Source organism: Saimiri boliviensis, chromosome 4, assembly GCF_048565385.1.
Source record: "Saimiri boliviensis isolate mSaiBol1 chromosome 4, mSaiBol1.pri, whole genome shotgun sequence".
Lineage (NCBI taxonomy): Eukaryota > Metazoa > Chordata > Mammalia > Primates > Cebidae > Saimiri > Saimiri boliviensis.
In genome coordinates, this window is record NC_133452.1 from 4,325,389 (window position 1) to 4,346,584 (window position 21,196).

Consider the following 21,196-nt stretch of genomic DNA (forward strand, 5'->3'; position numbering starts at 1 on the left):
TGGCATGGTGGCATGCCCTATAGTCTCAGCTCCTTGGGAGGCTGAGGTGGGAGGCTCTGTTCACACGTTCACGCCACTGCACTTAGCCTGGAAGATAGAGCGAGAACCTGTCTCAGAAAAAGAAAAAAGATATTTTGTTAGGTTAGTTTTGGTATTTAAACTTATTTCTTTGTATCAAGATCAGTGTATGTGCCAGTAAAAATTTCTTAAGATAAATACCATGTCAGAAATTCGCAAAATGTTTTCAGGTCTCTGTTCTTAATTTTAAATGATACTGAACAAAGTTTTTGTTAATCAAAAAATGTATTGGAGAGTCCATTGAGTTCTACTGTTAAAAAAGGTGATTCAGTAGGAACGTTTTCTGCAACTTTGCTCTTGAGGAATATTAAATTGTTTTTTTCCCTCTTTTTTCCACCAGGGATGCAGTTATTAAATGCTGTTCTTCTGTCCTAAGTTGAAACTCGTGGAAAAGGACACTTGGATGTTGATACTCTGTGTTTGGTGAAGTATGCTTTTCCCCAGGAAGTACTCACCCAGAAACAACTGAAGTGACCGTTTAAGACAGTTTTGTACTAAGTCTCATTTTGTATACTGGTAAAAACTACATGCTTGATTAAACCGTTAAATGCTCATGACTTGAAATTCATTATGTGTCATTAATATGCTTTTCCAAAGATAAGGAGATTATCATTGCCAATTGTAAATTATTTTTAGCCAGTTTTTAAATCAGTTTTTAAAGCAGCTTTGAAATGTGACTGTTTCAGGGTAGACCTGTGCTACAAGATACATTCAGCTTTTTTGGCTTTTAAAAAATGTCTACATTTTTAATACTTTTTTTTTTTTAACTTTAAATGTGAAACTCCTTATTTTAAGCTAAAAATTGCTTATTATGTAATAAAAATAATATATAAGTCATTGCAATTTTGAAATAAACCCTCCTTGGAAAAACAACATTTTCTGAATCAAATTTATAGTATTTTAAGTGATTCAGTAACATTTAGTCTAGTCACTATACAGTCTTTATAGAAAAATGAGTAAGATACAGTCTCTCTTCTAAATAATACTGCTAAGTACAAATTGGAAGAGACAATGAGACTGGAAGCAGAGCCCGTTCCAGGAAGCGCGGGGGAAGGAGGTGAGGCGCGTTGGCTATGAAGGTGTCAGGAGAGAGGCCAGCAGACAGTAGCGGCAGCAGGAAGCTACCTTCACCCCAGCTGGAGGGTCAGGGCGCTGGAGCCTTGGAGGAGAAGCAGAGAGGGAGGGGATCTAGCCAGCACCCTCCTCCTCCTGCATGTCTCCCACTGGCTGCCCTGGTCTCAGTTGCCAGGGAGCTTTAGAATGTGGCTGGCAGGGAGAGGCAGATAGGCAGATGCCAGCATGATGTGGTTGTCTGTCCAGGGTAGGGAGAGTTAATAAAGAGCCTTCAGCAGGGTAATGGGAGCAAGCAGCACTTTGTGCACAGTCCGCTTAGAGGAGAGTTGAGGAGGGGTGCTCTCGAGGGGCAGCAGGCAGATGGGCAGAGGAGAGCCTGTGCAGCACAGGGCCATGGTGGCCGGGCCTTGTAGTTGTTCAGGTCGTTAGGTGTGACTGAAGCCCACGTGTCGGGCAGAGTGGTGGGAGACGAAGCTGGCGGGGAGTCAAGGTCAGGCCTGAGGACCCTGGAAGTCAGGCACGTCCTGGGAAAAGAAAGTGCAGGAAGAGTGAGCTCTGGTGAGTGGGCGGGCACTGTGCTCGGTGCTTGCTGCTGGTGCTCAAGGAAGATGCAACGGACGTCCTTGCCCTCAAAGGCTTTACGATTATGGGGGAGACATACATGTTCCCAGTTATTATAATGAGGTGTGAGGACTGCGGCCTCAGAGACATCCACTGGACACAGCTCACCCGGCCGCAGGGGGCGCGTGGAGGACAGCTCACCCGGCTGCAGGGAGGGTAACACGGAGCAGAGGGGCAGAGGAAGAGGAGGGTGACGCGGAGGGGTAGAGTGTGGCATGTGTGGAGGGACACAGAGGGAGTGGGGCTGCGGAAAACATCACGGAGCTGGAGTTTTAGTCTGAGTAGCGGCAGCCTGAAGAAGAATCTTATTTTAGACAATAGGTGACAGTGGGAGTGAGGAAAGTAAGAGAGAAGTTTGCAGAAAAGACAAAGTCATGTGCTGAGCTCTGTCTGGGGCCTGGCTCATCTGTGGGACTGCCCACAGCTCTGTGGCGTGGCCGAGTCTCCATGCCTTACAGAGGCAGCTGCTGTGTTGACTCAGCCTGTGTGGCAGGGGCAGGTGTGGCCAGCACGGGGCTGTGGACGCTGCGTCCTGGGTTGTGCTGTTGCCTTCCCACAGTCATTTGTTCTGTATCCATGTTTGTTGGCCACAGAAACCTTCCTCTAGGAAACATTCCCGGCGTTGGGAATCTCCCTGAAAATTGTCTGTTCAGCTTTGTTTCTGCCCAGGTAGACCTAAAAATGGGAACGGCTGTTTGCTTCCCATTTGCCGTGTGTTGATGGCAGGGTTTGGCCTGATCAAAGTAAGGGGCCCTCTAGGAGTCCATGTGAAAGAAGTGGGGGTGAGCTTGAAAAGCCTCACATCTAGGCAGCCTGAGAGCCAGAGCAGGGACTGGGGGCACACGGGGTGAGCTCCACCTATCTCCAAAGGGATCCCGGTCTTCCGGAACTCACGGATAAACTGGAGGCCACACTTAGAGTAATAGTTTGGAGCAATGTGGGTTCAGAAACTACCTCTGAAGCCTGTTGCTGTATTGGAAGTGGGGAGATCCCAGGACAGGATATGGAGTAGCTTTGGGTTTACCATGGGGTGGAAGGCGTGACCTCAGGATGGATAAGGATGTCATTCAGCCTACCGAGGTGGTGGAGAGAGACACCTGAGTTTAGACAAGGGCGTTGGCTTGCTCAGAGCTCTCAGGCTTCCTGGATGGATAGGATGGATGCCCTAGGTCCCTGCACAGATGTCAGCAGCAGAGCAGGCATGCCTTGGGTTCCAGAGGCCTGGGTCGGAGCTGGAAAGGACTAAAATTGATGAGTACAGACTCTGCACCAGGGCTGTGCCGTCTGATGCTCACTGGAACTGCTATGCTTGTGTACAGAGAGGACCTGCAGTGTCAGGTGAGCACCTGGGAAAGTCGGGGTTTGACTGCAGATCCAGTGGATCTCCTGCCCGGAGAGGAGGAGAATGAAGGGCAGGCTCCTATGGGTAGGAGGACAGACGGGCCGTGTTGCATCCTCGGTGGGAATGGATGAGTGTGAGGTCTGCAGAAGGCGGTGCTAGCACTTCCTTTGAGTGCAGCCTATTTAAGTGTGGAAATTTCAATTTAGTCACTGGTTAGCCCAGTGGGGGAACTCCCTCTGAGACTTGCTTCCTGCACAGGTTTTCAGGTCGGAGGGCCACTGAGAGAGGTCTCCCAGCTGCCAAAACCCTTCCGTGCATCAGTCAAGTCCTTAGCATGATCATCACATTTCCTCTTCTGTGTCTCACAACACCCTTCCCTTCTAGCTGGTTCTGCAGCTGGCCAGCAGCACACACAGGAATCACGCCATGACTGACCCAAGGAGTGCGACTCATGTGTTGGCATGTTCTGGGATTATCTGGCCAGCTACATTTAGATCAGTTTGCATGAGAGAGCTGGTGGCCTCCTCAAGCAGAATCCATGCCAAAGGTTTACAGCTGTGGTGCACAGATAGGCTCCGGGGGTTTCATCAGCCCCTGCGCCCATATACATACATGTTGTATTCAAAATTCAGTGTTTCTTTGTTTTCCATTGCTTTTTCCAGATCCTCAAGGGGCCCCCCACGAATGTCAAAATCTAGCACAAACACGGGGGTGGGGGCAGCTCTGGTTGGAGGCCAGCAGTGGCTGTCAGAGGAAGTTAACTGGAAGTTGGGCAGGTGGCCCTCACTGAGCTTGCCTTCAGCTCGACTTCTGTATGGAGGTCCGAGTGCCTTCAGGGCATGGGGCAGCGCCATCCCTAAGTGAGCCTGGCAAGCACGTCCCCTCTGCTGGCCTCAGTTTCCTCATCTCAAGCAGCATTTAGATGAGGTTAGATGGCATTAAATTGACAGGACTGCTGGGAAGAATACATGAATGAACAGTGACAGAAAAGTCAGTGTGTGAGCGCTCCTAAGCCAAAAAGCCATGGTATCTATTGGAGGGAGCTGCGGGAAAATGGAGAAAAAGCTGCCTTGACACGCATCTTTGTGAGACTTTGCAAGCAAATGAACTCATGCCTGGGTGCTCAGCTCTTGTGGCTGAGTGAGCCACATGAACAAGGGAAGGAGATTTCCACTCTCCACCTCCCCCCACCCCCAAAAAAAAGCAGGTGCAGCCACAGGGTCCTGAGCGTGAGGTGAGCAGAGCAGGCAGCTCTGGTCTGGCCTGGCTCGGCGGGCATCAGGAAATGGAGCTGAGAACCCTGGTGTGCTGGTGACAGGTGAGATCATGGGTGACATGGGACAAGGCTCTGCAGCTGCCTCTCATCCTGGGGGTCTTGGGGACTGAACCCTGTACATGACAGTGACCACAGATCACCTGTGTGGACTTGGGTTTCCAAGTAGCTAGAGGGAAGGTGGGCATGGGGAGGGATCTCAGATAAGCACAGGATTGGGGGGTGATGGGGAGTAAGGGTCAAGAACCAACTAATATTACAGTCCACGTTTGCAAACTTCTTCATCTTTTTTATTCCCAGATTGGTATGGTGTAAGAAAACAGACTTCTCTCTGCTCTTCCCTTGAAGCATTGATTAAACTGTCTCTTGAAGTCTAGAACTAGCTGTGAAAATGTTTGCAAGGTTATTTAAGTTTTACCATACTTGTACACAGCCCCTTTAAAGCTGTCGTTGAATTTTGGGGGCTGGATTGAACATATTGAATATACACAGTAGTTACTGCGATGGGCTGGTGAGTCAGTGAATCCCCCAGTCACGTCTCAGTTGTCCAAGTACACCCAGACCCAGTGCTGGTTTACGGTAGGTACTTTCTTTTGCTTACAAGTGAATTATTTAAGGAACAACCTAAAATGAGATGCCTTTGTCTGGGGTGTAAGGGAGCAGATGAAACTACCAGCCTCGCGCAGGAAGTGTTTAGTATTTGTATGTAATGGAAAATGGAATGCATTGAAATTGCCAGGGAAAGATGCAATTGACAAACAACTGTTTTGCTCTATGAAGTCAAGCCCTGGTGACTAGGCCCAGGGAAGCGCCCCCCTGGTTTAACATCAGTGCTACCAGGAGGTGTCACTGGATCCACATAGGTTTCTATGGTTAGCATCATCAGCTTTCATTCTGGGACAGTTTGGTATATATTACAACTTTCGCTGCCTAATTAAATTTCTCCAGGTTACTGTCCTGTAAGTATCTGCTAGTCCACCCTTAGTAAACATTTAGTAGCACACAGATTCCATCCATTTTTTATGTAAAATTTGGAAATTACTGCTTCCTACCATATGAGTATATTGTGAGTACATAAAATATATCTAAACACTAAGCTTTGCCAAGAAAAAGGTATAAATAAACTTAAGGCCTATGATTTCTAATAGCAGAATTTGACTTTTCTGTCATCTCATGTTCTTACTTGCTTTATTCTGTTCCAGATGTTTGTAAGAAGGAACCAGATGTTAAGTTTTGCTTTCAAAGTGAAGAACATGCTTTGCTAGCCAAGATGATGGTCACCATGTGGGAGCTTAGGAGTCCTCTGAAACACATCAGACAATGCAGCACTTCTCACAGCATGTTCCTGGGATGCCTGGGGGCCCGGAGGCCTGTTAGGGTCTGTCTGCATATCGATACTGAGCCATGGTCACTCTTTTCCCCTCTCCTGCCATACCCAGCTCATAGCAGCATTACTGTGGCCCTGTGGCATTGCTGTGGCCCCGTGGCGCATGATGGCACAGGACGGAACACAGCGGATGTGAGATCCCAGGCTTCTCATGAGCCCACCACTTGTCTCTCATTTGTTTGTTTCAGAAAATAGTTTTTTTTTTTTTTAAATATATTAAAAATATGTTACATAATGAATTTATTGCTAACATGTAATGTATTTAAAGCTATTTAAATTTCGAATAAGGTTAACCTAACAGGTAAAATTCACAAAACAGAAGCTCTTTGGGGTTCTCGGTAATCTGGTCTTGAGACCAAAGAAATTGGGACCCCCTGGCATTGAGGGAAGAGAGTGTGCTCCGGACCCCACTGCCTGGCCAGCCTGCCCCTTGGCCATGTGCTAGTTCTTTGACTACTTGGGTAAGCCTTGGTTTGTCATCTGCAAAATGCAGGTATTGCTAGTACTGCTCTCATAAGGCTTTCATGAGCTTAAAGTGATATAACTAATCTGGACAAAGTGAATTATTTATTGCGGAATAGACTGCCTATTATCATCTTAATAATGGGGAAAAAGGAAGACTTTAAAATAATCAGCATCCAACACATTTCCTGTTTTTCTAATTCCCGAATCCTTTCACAGTGACAGACCAGTGTTAGAAGACATTTAGACATGTTAAGTTATTGGCAAGTTTTCCAAGTAGAAAAATTGATTTTAAACTGAAATAAGCTTTTCCTGTTTTAAAATTCAGATTTAGTTTTAGTTCCAGATGTTTGATTGCTTACTGTTATAGCATGTAAAATTATTTGAGTGAAAATATTGAAAGAAGTAGACCATAAGGGGATAACGAGAAAAACAATGTATTGAAATATTTTCCATTTTGAAGTTTTTCTGAATGTACATTTAAGTATTATATGCCTTAGTAAAATAGAAATTAAGTTAATGAGAAAGTGAAACTTTTTTTAGAATAATGGCTAACCTCGTGGTGTGATCACTGACTCTAATTTTATTCATGTAAAAAAATGTAGGAATGACAAGTTGAGCAGCTAGTGTGCATTGTGTGGGAGCATGGAATCCTTGCGGTCATTTCTGTAGGGTCCAGGCAGTTTGATGATCAGATGTGAGGCCCTTACACAACAGGGTCACCAAGCTGCAGCCCTGATCATTCTTCAGTTCACACAGTTCAAATCTGTGGGACAGTTGCCCTCCATCATTTTAGCTGGGCCTGAATGTAATCTTCTTGGTCTTTTATTTTAGTGATTGAAATATTCCCTGTGGACATATTACTCACTCTAAATGTCTTAAAGAATTGTTGTAATGGAAATTCTTTACTCTGATATACACACTACTGAGACAGAATAGTGGGGTGGGCAGTTAATCACCATTCCCAAATGTAGACAATATTGTGTTATTGTTATATTTGAAATCTGAAAATCAAATTTAATTTAAAACAAATGACACATGACGTGGTAAGTCAAAAATAAGGACAGTTCTAAATATATATGACCCTTGAGCAATGTGGGGGTTGGGGGTGCCAGCCTCCCACAGGGTCAGAACTCCTTGTATAACTTTTGACTCTGCAAAACTTAATTACTGTTGACCAGAGTCTTGTCAATAACATAGTTGATTAACGTATTTTGTATATTATATGTATTATATATATTATACAATATTCTAACAGTAAAGTAAGATGAAGAAGAAAATGTTATTCAGACAAGTGTAAGAAGAGAAAATATGCTTACGATTCTTAAGTATACAAGTGGATCGTCACGAAGGTCCTCATCATCATCACCATTTCCTTGAGCAGGCTGAGGAGGAGGAAGCGGGGTTGCTCTTGCTGTCTCAGGAGTGGCAGACGAAGAGGAAAGTCCTCGTATAAGTGGACCTCACAGTTCAGACCCATGGTGTTCAAGGGTCAGCTGTATTAGGTTTTGCTTAATTGACCTTTTAAATCAAGCAACTTATTTGAGACAGTAAATTTAGATAAGATATAATCATGCATTTAGAGATCAACTTTTGTTCAGGTGAACCCCAAAATACAGTTCTGAGACAGATAAGCTGACCTCAGTATTCTAGTACCCAAGCTTTACTATTTAATATTATAAATAGTTATAATTATTGTGTTCTGGGCAAGCTATGAGAAATCCCTTGTAAATTATAAGTTAAATTGTATTATTTTTTTTTTATTTATTTAGAGACAGAGTCTTGCTCCGTCGCCCAGGCTGGAGTGCATTGGCACAATCTCGGCTCACTGCAACCTCCACCTCCCGGGTTCTATTGATTCTCCTGCCTCAGCCTCCCAAGTAGCTGATATTACAGGTGCACACCACTACGCCCAGCTGATGTTTGTATCTTTAGAAGAGATGAGGTTTCACTATGTTGCTCAGGCTGCTCTCTGACCTCAGGTGATCCACCCACCTCAGCCTCCCAAAGGTTGGGATTTACAGACATGAGCCACCACTCTTGACTACTATATTCTTTAATCACTTTTCAGTGACACCTGCTGCTCTGAAGTTAAACGTGGCCGTCTCTGGTGTGGCTTTCCTTTCTGGGAACTACTGCTGGCTGCTTGGGTCAACTGTAGGATACTGGTAACAGATTCTTCAACAGCCTCAGCACCAGTGAGGGCCAGCGACAGAGGCTGCTTTCACACGTTCTGTCCCAGGGCCCAGCCAATCTTTCTAACTTCTAATTTACATGGAGCTGAAGGTTTCAAGTAGCAGAAGTAGCTGGGCAGGGGACAAGCGATGCTGTCATTTGGGTGCTTTTATCAGAGTCTGGAGAGGGGGAGTCAGTCGGCCATGGTAACTCCTGGGGCAGCAGCCTGCCACGAGACCCTGGAGCTCAGAACCCCTCACAGGAGGATGCTTTGCTCTGGGGCTTGTGGGGAGGGAGGGAAGAGGCCCTGCTCCTCCCTCCTGGCCTGGTGACAAGGTAGCAGATACTCAGTGTACTTCTCTGCCTCTCAAGGGTCACACAGACTTGCAGCTTTCCACATCTCCAAGCTTCTGGGCTGGGAGGATTGGACAATCCCAAGTTCCTCGTCTGGTCAGACATGCACATCAATCTGATAAACTCTCACTTTTCTTGGCTTAAAAAGGCCCAAATTGCTACTAGTATGTGGGTGAGAGGTCACTTAATCCAATCACCCTGATCTACCAAAACTTTCCCTCTCAGCTTCAGTGTAAAAGTTGCAATCTGGCCTTGGATCGCACTCCGGGGTTGGAGTCTTATCTCCTCCGCCCATTAGAGCATGTGATGGCAGGTGCATAGCTACCTCGCCTCTGTATGCCGGTGTCCCAGCAGAATAGAGACAGCAGTGGAAGTTGGGAGCATTATTACAAGGCCACCAACCACTCTCATCCCCAAACTGTTCTTCTGAAGCATCCTAAGAGGAGATAGGAAGGAGAGGACCCCACCAGCCCAACAATTTTGCACATGCCACCAGCACCATCACAGCTTTTGAACTGCGGGGGTCCAAACTCAGATGTCTCGGTGTCCAAGTGTTTCCTGATTTTTCTCCATAGCCTGCCTCTCTAGCTGTGCCCCTCCGAAATGAGATTTTATACTCCCCCCGCCCCCCGCAGTCCTCTCCTGCCTCACCCTCTCTTTCAGTTCTCCAGTTTCCATGGGACAGAACTATGGACCTCCTGCTGCCACTGAAGTACCTCTTCCCACTCCCACCCAGAGATTCCAAAATCTGGAATAAAACACACGGGGCGGGGCGGGGGGTTCAGTATCTTAGAACCTCACCTGTCAAGCCGATTAACAGCCTGAGCCCACAGGCAGAGATAGACTGGCAGAGATGGAGGGAAGGTGCCTGGGAGCTGGGAGACTTGTTTCAAAGCTGTACTGGGGTGGTTTGGGAGGTGCTGGTAGAAATGACAGGGCCCAAACCTGTCATCCAACCCAAGCGCTGGTGAGAAGTGTTTCTCACCACCTACCAGGTTTTCTTCACACTCCCTGTATCCACAGCGCAGTTCTCTGGGGCTTCCAACAGTCAACGGGGGTCCGGGGTGGGGGTGCTGCTGCTGCCGTGGAGACCGCGGCGGCTGCCTGCGGGAGGGCGATGCTGTCCTGCTGTGACTGTTGGCACAGGGCACATTCGTGTTTACCCACATTCGAATGTGCTTTGGAGCTAACCTTGGGCCATAACCATCACTCACCTTGTTTCCATCAGAAAAGCGGATCTGATGGAAAGTACTTTGTGGAAATCTAAGCAGTTGATGATTATCCTTAAGGCATGCAGGGACTGCACACACAAAACGTTGACTTTTTGATCCATTGCTTTGCAACTGCTCAATTATTCGCTTATTAAACCTTTGAATGTTGTAGGATGTCTTCATGTGTGTACAACTAGAATGTAAATTGACAGTGAAGATTTGTCTCATTAATCCTGAATCTCTGCTACGGTGATAAATATATTGCTTTGCTCACAGGAATTACCCATTAAAGGGATTTAATGTCTAATATTTGCTATGGAATCATTATTATATAGCGGAAACTGAACTATTTTGCCTGTTCATAAATAATTAGGTTTTGAATTTGAAAGTGAGTCTTCGAGGGGTGGCATGAACACATGTAGGATTCACTGAAGGTCTTTTCTCCCGTCTCAGCTCCAGCTCGCTTTTTTCTGTGAAGCAGGATGTGTGGGGCCGCAGAGCGGGATCTATTCGCGGTGCCTTTTTCTGCTTTCTCGAAGGCGTGGAGAGGCCGTAAGGGACTTTCTCTTAAACGTGCAGGGCCTCCACCTAGGACCCCGGGAGGCTGCTGGCTCCCCAGGGGCTGCTCCTGGTGTCCCATGGACTAAATTAACCTCGGGCCACCGAGCGCCATCAGGGGGAGCCCCGGGACGCATGGCGCGAGCTCCGCCCTCCGCTTTCCTGGCACTTTGTTAGCATTCAACAGTTGGTCGTGACACCAGCCGGGCACAGCCCGGGGCCTGGCAGGGCCGCGTCTTTAGCAAGCGCGCTGGGCACCTCCTCCTCCGCCGGCCCGACCCGCGTCTCGGCGGTGGGGACCCGGGGGCGCCGCGACTTGCCCGCAGTTGGACGGTGGGAGGTGGTTCCCGCAGGGTCCGGTCCAGGGAGCACCGAGTCGGGGGGAGCCCCCCGCCCCAGGAGGAGGTAAGTGTGGGATCCTCTAGCTTGGAGTCACCGGGTTTTGTCGCCGGGATATGAAGAAGCCGGAGCGGCCGCAGGTGGACGCAGGTGGTTGTGGAGGGGGCGCCCGGCCTGCGGGGACCCGCTGCGCGCACGGTGGCTGAGCGTCCGCGTCTCCTTCTAGAAGCTGAGGATCCTGCGGCTCCGCTGCACCATGCCCTTCCCGCGCGTGCCGCCGCCGCCCGTCCCCGCCCCCGCCCCGGGGGCCCAAGCAGCGCTCCAGTTACCCCAGAGGCCCTGCGCCTCCGGGGACAAGAAGAAGAAGTCCCCGGAGCGGCCCCAGGGGCTCCTCTCCAGTTCCTGGCCCTCCGCTACGCTCAAGAGATCGCCGGCTCGGCGGGGCCCGGGCTGGAACAGGACGCAGCCGCCGGCCCCTCCGGGCGTCTCCCCGCAGACCTCTCCCGGCCGCTCGCGGGCCCGGGCCACGTGCGCCACTCCCCGGACGACGGGCTCCGGCCACAGCCCAGCGATGACCAGGACCACCTGCGCGGGTACCTCGGCGGGGACGGGGACCACCGCCGCGGGGACCTCCTCGGGGCGGGGGGCCGGGCCCGACGCCGCCGCGCGCTTCTCGCTGAGCCTCCCCCCCGAGGCCGTCCTGGTCCTCCAGAGGCGTCACCTGGAGAAGCAGCTGCTGGCGCGGCCCAGCCGGCCCTTCCCTTCGCCCTCGACCGAACCCAGGCGGCTACTCGCTCCCTGTCCCCGGGCCAGGGCGGCGGGCTCGCGGAGGAGCGGCCCCGCCAGCGACCCCGACACGCCCCCCGCCGGCCTCGGCCGCCGCGCCCGGCTGCTGACCAGCGGCCTGCAGGTTCCCCAGCGGAGCCCACGGCCGGGGTCCCTGCGCCCGATGCTCAAGGTGTCGCTGCTCAACGAGCGGCACAGGTACGACGACGTGGAGTACGAGGAGGAGGAGGCAGAGGCGCTGGACGAGGGCCTGGTGCGCAAATGCACTGAGTGGCTGCGCGGCGTGGAGTCGGCGGCCGCCTCCCGGGACCGGGCCGGGGCCCTGGACGCGCGGCGGCACCTGAGCACGCTGTGAGCGTGGCGGGCCTGCGGGGACGGGGCCTCCGGGGACGCGCCAGGCCTGATCCCACCCATCCGCTGCCCTTGCCGCTCCGCCTGGGGGCAGTCGGAGGAGACCGCAGGCTCCTCGGGCCGCCAGCGCCCACCTCCAGGACACCCGTGAGCAAGCCGGCCCGCGTGGGGCGCTACCAGACTCGCCAGACTGCCACGGTCCCCCTCCCGCCCTCGCCAGCCGGCAGCCCAGGACTTTCTTGTCTACATCGGTGTCATCTACCCCAGAAGCCGCCTCTGCCCCACTCTGGCCTCCCCTTGGCGCCCCCGAGTCCTTGCAGTTAGTGGGGAATTAAGCAACTATGAAAATGCCTCTCGGCCCCACCAGCCCTAAGGCTGGTCTAAGTCCCAGAGACCCTCTGCCTGGAGGCGGGCCTTCCCCAGGGCTACATCTGCACCCCCTGTGGGTGTCACCCTCGGCTGCACCCTGGACAGTGCAGCAGGCGATGGCCCAGGGTGGGTGGCCGCGACGGTGGCCTCCTGCTGCAGAGCTGGGATGCGGTGCTACATTTGTGGTTTTGTTTTCTCCCAAGTCAGAAAAGTGTTGAGGGCATTAGAAATCCCTGAAACTCAGTGAACCGAATTTCCAGCCTCCAAAGCGGAGGAGTAGGCACCGCCAGAGCTGGTGAGCCCTAGTCAAGGGGCGCTTCCATGGAAACCGCTCAACCGATGATATTTTTCTGTGTATTATTTGAATAAAGAGTAAAACTCCTCCGCCGTTTTGTAACCATACCCTTTTGCCACTAACTGGAGGCTGATTTATACATATTTCTTCCGTACATCTGAGTATATGTAACTCAAAGGATGAGAAAGAAATAAAATGGTATGATCAGATGAGGCTGGTTTTAGAAGAGTAACGTATTACCTCAATTTTTGACTGACTTTGTAAAAGCCAATAACTGGTTTAATGTTTATCTTGATAGACTTTAAATGTGTCAAGTCTTAATTGTGTTTTAAATTGAAGCCTTACATTTTAAAAAACAGATTTTCTATTTTTCTTGTGGAGATCTTTAATAACTCTCTCTCTCTCTCTCTCTCTCTCTCTCTCTCTCTCTCTCATTCTAGGCACACATTTAGTTAGATGCGAAGCATTTAATTCACTTGGAGCTAGGTCACCTGCCAGATGAGTTGCAAAAACAACAACAGCAACAACAAACCCACCCATTGAATAACTTCTTTGAATTTGGAGAGAAGTTTTCTTTCACTTAGCACGAATATATTAATACTAGAAGGGCAAAACTAGCATGCTTGCTGAAGCGGCTGTGCGTCTCTTGTCCACTCCCACCCAGGTGACCTCTGATTGCTGCCTCCCGGGCAGGGTACTTGGTCTGGAGATGAGAGGCTGGGTCAAGAGAGCGCTGACTCCAAGCCAAAGGCAGGGAGGGCTCAGCTTGGTCTCATCTTGCAGCTAGTGCAAATACCGATCATTCAGACTTCTGCGCTTGGTCACGGTAACAACAATATTTTGAAGACTTTTCCCTGGGGGCATCCTAGAGGTAGTGAATTTCTGCAGCCTCTCTCTGTCTTCCAAGATGAGCCCCTGCTGCAGTGGGGCTGTCACTGCACCTGCGTGTCTCCCTGCCGTCGCTGTCAGCTGCTTTATTTTGATTTCCTTTCTTCCCCGGCCCTCTTTCTCCAGGCTCTGTGCAGGCATCTCCTGTTCTTAACTGGCCACAATACGACACTAAGGACATTTTTTAGGATTTGCATTTATTTATTTATTTATTTATTTTTATTTATTTATTTTTTTTTTTTGAGACGGAGTTTCGCTCTTGTTACCCAGGCTGGAGTGCAATGGCGCGATCTCGGCTCACCGCAACCTCCGCCTCCTGGGTTCAGGCAATTCTCCTGCCTCAGCCTCCTGAGTAGCTGGGATTACAGGCACGCACCACCACGCCCAGCTAATTTTTTGTATTTTTAGTAGCGATGGGGTTTCACCATGTTGACCAGGATGGTCTCGATCTCTTGACCTCGTGATCCATCCACCTCGGCCTCCCAAAGTGCTGGGATTACAGGCTTGAGCCATCGCGCCCGGCCCATGATTTGCATTTATTAAATAGAGCGTGTGTGCCTTGTTCTCCGCTTTAAAAGCAAATGAGTGGAACATTTGTTTCCCTGGTCAAGGAGCCTGAAATAAAAACAAACCAAAAAAAAAAAAGGGAAAAGATAATGTTCCACACCTGTTACATGATGTCTCTTCATTGCTGTTAAGGACATTTTGAGAAAGTTTTCTAAAGTCACTATGCTATAATTTCTTAATGCTTAAATAAAAGAGAAATTCAGTGACTTGTGCTTCTTTTTGAGGGGGACATTGAAAACTGGTCAGGAGGAGGCCACTGAGGAATTTGCAATTCACATGACATGGTTTCTTCAGAGTGGGTCTCAATCTTAGGTTCTGTTGACAAAAGTTTGCTGGTTTTAATCACTGTTAGAAATTACCAGGATTTTGAGATAGTCAATTACTGTAAGGTTATTTGGCAATGACACTTGACCTTTTATGAAGTCGCAAATCTCCATGAAAGCTATATTCCAAAAGAACTCCTAAAAACAGGTACCACATAGGGACAAAAAATTGCATATAATTTGCATATATTTTAGGAAGCTCATGGGTTTCAGGTTAAGGAGTCCTCCTATACACACTCACTAAAATATTTTTTATTTTGCCTAAAGTCATTTCAAACTGGTAGGTCGTACCAATGAGAAATTTAGGGGTCAATCTGAATAATTACTAGACTATTAAATTACTACCATATTATCAAATTCTCCCATAACTGTACTATCTCATAGCAGGGAATGAGGAAGTAGTGTTACCAGTTCCAGAGATTGAGCATATGCGACTTAATTCCATCTATTTAGAGAATAGCTGGCACCTTTAAGATAGGTTTTTACGTTTATCTGCCTTATCTCTAGGAACGTGGATGCCAAGCTGTCAGAATCACTAGTTTTGGGATTTTCCTAGAAATCATGCAATTCAGTTTAGAGGCGGTCATCTGTGGGATCTGAGATCTTTGCTTTTCAGCATGGCAATTTCAGCCAACCATGGTATAAAAGTCAGAGAAAGTCTGAAAAGAACAGTCTCTCTAGAAAGAAAGGACACTTTTGCATTAACGGCCGTGCACACACAAGCCTTTGTGACCTGAGGGAAACCTGGATTGACACAGTTTCCCAGCGCGGCCTCAGTCCAGATGCTGTCTGGGAAAGGGCGCTGCTGCTCCTGGGGCCTGTAGTGGTGGCCCCATGGCCTGGCTTGGAGACTGAGCACCCCTAAGTGTTGTGTGAGAGAAGGTATTACATCGTGATTCAAAGTGGGTTTTGGTGCCCTGAAGGCCGGAGTTCCCACACTGATGCTGTCATTTATGGACATCTTTCTTTTTTTTTTGAGATGAAGTCTCACTCTTGTTTCCCAGGCTGGAGTGCAATGGTGCCATCTCAGCTCACTGCAACCTCCACCTCCCAGGTTCAAGGGACCCTCCTGCCTCAGCCCCCTCAATAGCTCGGATTACAAGTATAGGCCACCACACTCGGCCAATTTTTGTATTTTTAGTAGAGATGGGGTTTCTCCATATTGGGTGGATTGGTCTTGAACTCTCGACCTCAGGTGATCTGCCTGTCTCGGCCTCCCAAAGTACTGGGATTACAGGTGTGAACCACCGCGCCTGGCCTATCCGCATCTTTCATTAAACCGTTCATGTCTCTTTTCCTCTTCTGTCTGTCTGTTGGATAGTCGAGCATAAGGATCCTGGTCAGGATTATGAGGCAGTATGCAAAGCATTACCCCAGCTCCAGGTCAACTGTGATTTTTACTATGCAAAAAAGTCTTTACTACTCAAAAAAAAAAAAAAAAAAAAAAATCCTTCTCAGCACTCCTGAGCACATTCAAAATCCTCCCTGGTTACAGTATTCTAAGGTTTTTATCTCTAACCATTTAATGCACACCTACACTTTTATTTCCCTGAGGAGTTAAAAAATGAAAATATTTATTGTGTTTTGCCTTCTTATCTCACAATTATTATGTTACGAGCACAAAATTTAGCTCTGAGCTTCCTGGTAGCAGAGACAAAGTTTAAAGTAATAAGTCATACAATCTCAATATCTAGTAACAAGAAACTCTTCTTGGAGACAATTGTTTTGTATGTATTTGTATTATATACAACATAATGGACAGTATCTTTAAATGCAGTTTCTCAAAGATCCCTAATCACTATTAGCTCTTGATAAAAGCCAGTGGGGTCACCGTCAGCTGCATCCTTGCCGGAACTGGACTGTCCCACCTTGTGAAGCTGGAATAGACGGAAACCTGCAAATCCAGGAGAGAATCTTCAGGAAGCAGTTTTAGATCTGCTCAAGTATCTAGCAAGTTCTAGAACCTCAGACAATTCTTACATCAGTCCTTAAATGTCTGGTCTCATGACCTCTTTCTAGTTTCAAAAATTATTGAGGGAAAAACATTATTGAGAGAAGCCAAAGAACCTTCTTCAGTGCAGGTTTATCCAGCAATACTTCCAGTATCAGAGCTAAAGACAGACACCCTAGAACAGGCTAAGTGCTGGTTTCATTTGTACCATGTCAGCTCCTGGTGCCTGCTCCAAGGCTGGGTTAGCTACATCTGAAATGGATGGAAAGTGTTTTAAGATACATATTTTCCAGGCCTCGGACATAGGGATAATAATTCAGTAGATCTGGGAAAGGGCTGATGTGCAACCAGGTTGGGAGACATTGCTGTGCGGCAAGAAGTACAAGCCCAGGCTCAGGAAACACTGCAGATGTCACTGAAGGTGGATTTCACCAATTGTGTCCGTTCACAAAAGACTCTCCAATGCTCCTCTGTCAACATCAGTCTCCTTTTCTAGGTAGTAATGTTTCCCTTCCTGGCCATGTGTTTTCACGCAGGGAGGGTAGGATGCAATGACCAAAAATAACTGAAGTGACCCCACGTCATCAGCCGAGGCACCGTCCAGCTCATAGAATTGGGAGCACTGGACACTCCACTTGTGGGAGGGTCTTGTCTCAGACCTCACCCATTCCGAGTATCCTCCCTTGATGACCGATGTCCCAAGTCTTCCCTCGTCTGCCTCTGCTGGCTCTGAGAACTGCGCATGCATGGCCGTGTCCTGAAAAGTCAGCCCCAGAGAGTGCACAGAGCTCAACAGCTGATCTTACGCGGAAATTACCTGATGATCTGCCCAACTTGGCCTCCCGAAGTGCTGGGATGAGCCACCGTGCCTGACCAGTTTCAGTTGCTTTTTAAGACCACTTACAGAATATGATAGCAAGATAAGCTTCGCAGCTTCTTCCTACCACTTAGGTGCACACACAACACACACATAAACCCACACATGCAGGCAAATGTACCCCCATGAGAACAAACACACACTGTCGTGCACAAATATGCAAGCATGCACTCAAATACATAACTTTTGGAAGCATAAAAATAGAAGAGAATAGTTATTGAAATTTGAAAAATTAATTAGTTCAACATTTTTATTTCTACCTGCAAGAACATGGAGATGAAAGAATTTGCCCAACTTGTCAGAAAAGTTCAAGCCAGGACTGAAGTCTGTAACCTAAGATTGTCAAGATTTTATCTGCTCCCCACAATCTCTTATTTTTGCTTTTGTATCTGCTCTGAAATTTTGTTTGTTTTTGTTTTTGAGACAGAGTCTCCCTCTGTGACCCAGGCTGGAGTGCAATGGCACAATCTCCAACTCCCAAGTTCAAGCAATTCTCCTGCCTCAGTCTCCCAAGTAGCTGGGATTACAGGCACACACCACCTCATCTGGATAATTTTTGTATTTTTAGTAGAAACAGTGTTTTACCATGTTAGCCAGGCTGGTCTTGAACTCCTAACCTCAGGTGATCCACCCGCCTTGGTCTCCTAAAGTGCTGGGATTACAGGCGTGAGCCATCCTGCCCACCTGCTCTGAAATGTTTGACCCAGTCTGCAGGCCCTTAATGAACCTGTGCAGGGTGCAGGCTGCGCCAGGCTGTTCTCTGCTGCCTGCTGGCTCAGAGGCCTGCAGCTCCAGCTGTCTGTCTGCATTCTTGCATGATGCGAGTGTACAGAGAAATACCCTGGATCGCTTTCTCTTTTTAAAACATTTTCTTTTCTTTTTCCCACCTTCTCTCTTTTTTCTTCTTCTGAGCACTTCTTGGCAATTTTCTTTTGCTCTTAACTTTCTCTTCTTTTTTTGCTAAAGCTATGACCAGGTGCTGTCTGTAGCTGACTCAGCAGACACCTTCCTTTCCCTTCTAGGTGAAGGCCACTGAATTAAGAGGACACAGACTGTACATTTCCATGTCGCTAAGAGAGAAAATCTCATTCTCATCACAAAAATGTCCAACGTTTGAGGTGATGGATAGATTAATCAGCTTGACTGAATCATTATGCATTGTATTCAAAATTCATACATCTGTGTAAGTCCTGGAGGTGGCTTCCCACATATCCTCCGACAGGTAGGGCCACAGGATGCTGTGCTAACTGCTTTGCATCGTGGGCAAGTTAGAGCCTCACAGCAATGCTATTTCTCTTTACAGATATAGAAAATGAGTCTCTGCAGGTAAAGCAATTGACACGTACACCTCACGCCTATTTACCTTAGTTCACAGCTGAGCTCACGCCCAGGTTAGCTTGAGTTCAAAGTTCTTACCCAGTATGCAAAGGCCCTGCCCCAGTGCTGTGGGGCCAAGTGGCAGAACAGGAAGTACTTACAGCAGTGCCACTTCGAGGAGCCTCCCTGAAAGCGGGTTCGGGACCCTTGAGAGTTCGATTTAAAACCTCTGATGAATAATGACCGCAGCAGAAATCCACAAAATAGGACAATAGAGAAGATTAACAAGGACCAAAGTTGGTTCTTTAAAAAAAAAAAAAATTAGATTGAGTAACCCTTAGCGAGACTGATAAAGAAAAAAAGAATCACAAGTTACTAAGAGCAGGAATGAAAGACAGGCTGTAACTGCAGATCCTATAGATGTGAAAAGGATCTGCAGACACACCGTGAACAGGAAGAGGCCCCGGCCGTAGCCGGTCCAGCCCGCTGCCCACGGCGTCACCCTGGTTTTCCACTGTTAGTTCAGCGGGCACTCACCCTGGTTTTCCACTGTTAGTTCAGAAAGCTGTATTTTCTGTGGTCAGTACCTTCTTTGCCATACATTAAAAACAGCCAATATGCACATGACTGAGGCTGAAATTCTGTGATTTACAATGTTCTTTGTGGGACTGGAGGCAAGGAGAATTTGCTTTTGTTTCCATCAGCAAAAGAATAGATACACACAACTCCCCCAGCACGCATCATCTCAAATGTGTTGGAAAAAATCCTTCCCTTTGGCAAACAGGAACCTAGTTTGCACGGCCACAGCGTTCGTGGAGAGGAGGATGCCCGGTCTCTGGGGCGTGAGAACCCCAATCCTCCCCCACACCACACTGCCCTCTCAAGCAAGCACTGGGCTTCAGCCCACCTCTCTGCCCTGTAGATCTGTGAAGGGATCAGCTCCCCGCAGCCTTCCCGCCTTCTAGTAACATCAACAAGAAGACCAGCCTCGGTTTCTGAGGTCTCACATTCATCACTGACTGGACGCAACTGCTTGGCCAACCTGTACATAAAGGGGAAAAACCCTTTGGGAGGGGTCCCCCATCACCCAGGTAGGAGTGGCAACAACTGACTCACAGCCAGCGCAAGGCAGGCTCGGCTCCATTCTGGGCAGTGGGGTCAGCGGAGGGAGCTGGGCTGGGCGTACTCCTCCCTGCACCTCACCCCGTAGGGATGTCCTTTTGCTGGAGCAGGGAGGGAAACATCCCTGCAAATGTACTTTGGACGACCTCCCAACAAGCACTTGTCACTGTCACTTCATGGTAGAGGCCAGCATCATTCAAGTTAGGACGACTGTTCGGGGATTAGAGAAAATGGCCTGTTTCCTTACGATAGCTCACAATGGAGGCGTCAGCATGGGGTTCCTGAGTTAGGATCATGAAAGCAGGAAATCTTTACTCCAGGAAGTTGTTTAAAAGACACTTATACAAAACCAACTATCTGGGAGAACGAGAAGGAGGACAGGTGCCTAGGGGAACTGGCCAGCTCCGAGAGGGGCCATGTGTCCCCTGTGCTGGCTCTGGTCCCAGGTCCACCACTTTCATGGGGAGGGACCATCGTGGGGCCACTTCATCTCTGAACCTGCTTCCCCGGACAGAGCACAGCAGGTGCCGAGGCCCGTGCCTGGCGCTCGGTAGGATGGCCTTGGCCACCGTCCATCACCTTCGCACCTCATCCCTTGGTGCCGCCCCGCAAGCATGAGCCTGGCTGGACTGCAGCCCAGCGCCACGCAGAGACAATGGAGCCACAGAGCTCCCAAACACTCGCTGCCCTTTGTGGCTCTCCTCATCTGTGCTGTCGTCATGCCACAGAGAAAGAGCACACGCAGCGCCCAAGACAGCAGCGCCGAACAAAGGGCCTCATTCATCCACTTACAAGACAGTGAGCGCCCACCTCTGTGTCACCGCAGGGTCTGCGGACAGACGTCGAGAGGAGTGGAAGTGGCAACGAAAGAACAGATGATCCCACGCGGTTTCATATTTGTTTCAAATCATGATACGCTTAGGCCAGCGGGATCTGTGAGCAGCCGGGGCTATAGTCAAAGGCACGCCAAAGAGATGACTTTATCTCCACACTCTCAACAGCGGGCATAGGTTTCCTGGAGATAGAAAGCTATGGGCACCTTTTCTAGGGACCCCTATCTGGGCTGGCAACTTCTAGAAGACACTATACTCACACGTCCACAATAGAATATTTACCAGAATTTTAGAAAAATGTGTTCTCAATATCAGTGCAGCACCTGGTGCCAGCAGCATGGGAGAATATTGTGATCATGCCAATAACGTTTTGCTGGGTGTAGTTTTTAGGTTACACTTGCCTTTGTTTTAAAATGATCAGTAGATCTGGTTAGGATGATAAATAAGGAGCTGGGAAACGAAGGGACAGAGCCAATTCTAATTACATGAACATCTCTGACTAAGAAATAGTCAGGTGCCTTCTGAACCCAGGGGAGCCTGTTTCCAGTGGTACTGGGGACCTGGGAATGGGCTGGCTGGAATCACCTGATACCTCGATTTTCTGTAGCCTATCCCAGCACTGAACCCTGAGTGCATGTACTTC

General features: G+C 48.6%; 2 protein-coding genes across 2 annotated transcripts in view; both read left to right on the forward strand.

The window, feature by feature from the left end:
* The window catches only part of SFT2D1 (SFT2 domain containing 1), a 34,109-nt gene extending 23,823 nt beyond the window's left edge, over positions 1 to 10,286 (forward strand). The window contains exon 8 of the mRNA XM_039467596.2: positions 419 to 10,286. Within this exon, the coding sequence (XP_039323530.1) occupies positions 419 to 458 (40 nt within the window). The 3' untranslated portion in view covers positions 459 to 10,286. The remainder of the gene's footprint in view (positions 1 to 418) is intronic.
* Positions 10,287 to 10,859: 573 nt separating this feature from the next.
* Positions 10,860 to 12,889, forward strand: PRR18 (proline rich 18). Its single transcript, XM_010344329.3, has 2 exons — positions 10,860 to 10,940; positions 11,101 to 12,889. Exon 2 carries the CDS (start codon positions 11,131 to 11,133, stop codon positions 12,013 to 12,015), a length of 885 nt encoding a protein of 294 aa, XP_010342631.2. The 5' UTR covers positions 10,860 to 10,940; positions 11,101 to 11,130; the 3' UTR covers positions 12,016 to 12,889.
* Positions 12,890 to 21,196: the final 8,307 nt, after the last annotated feature.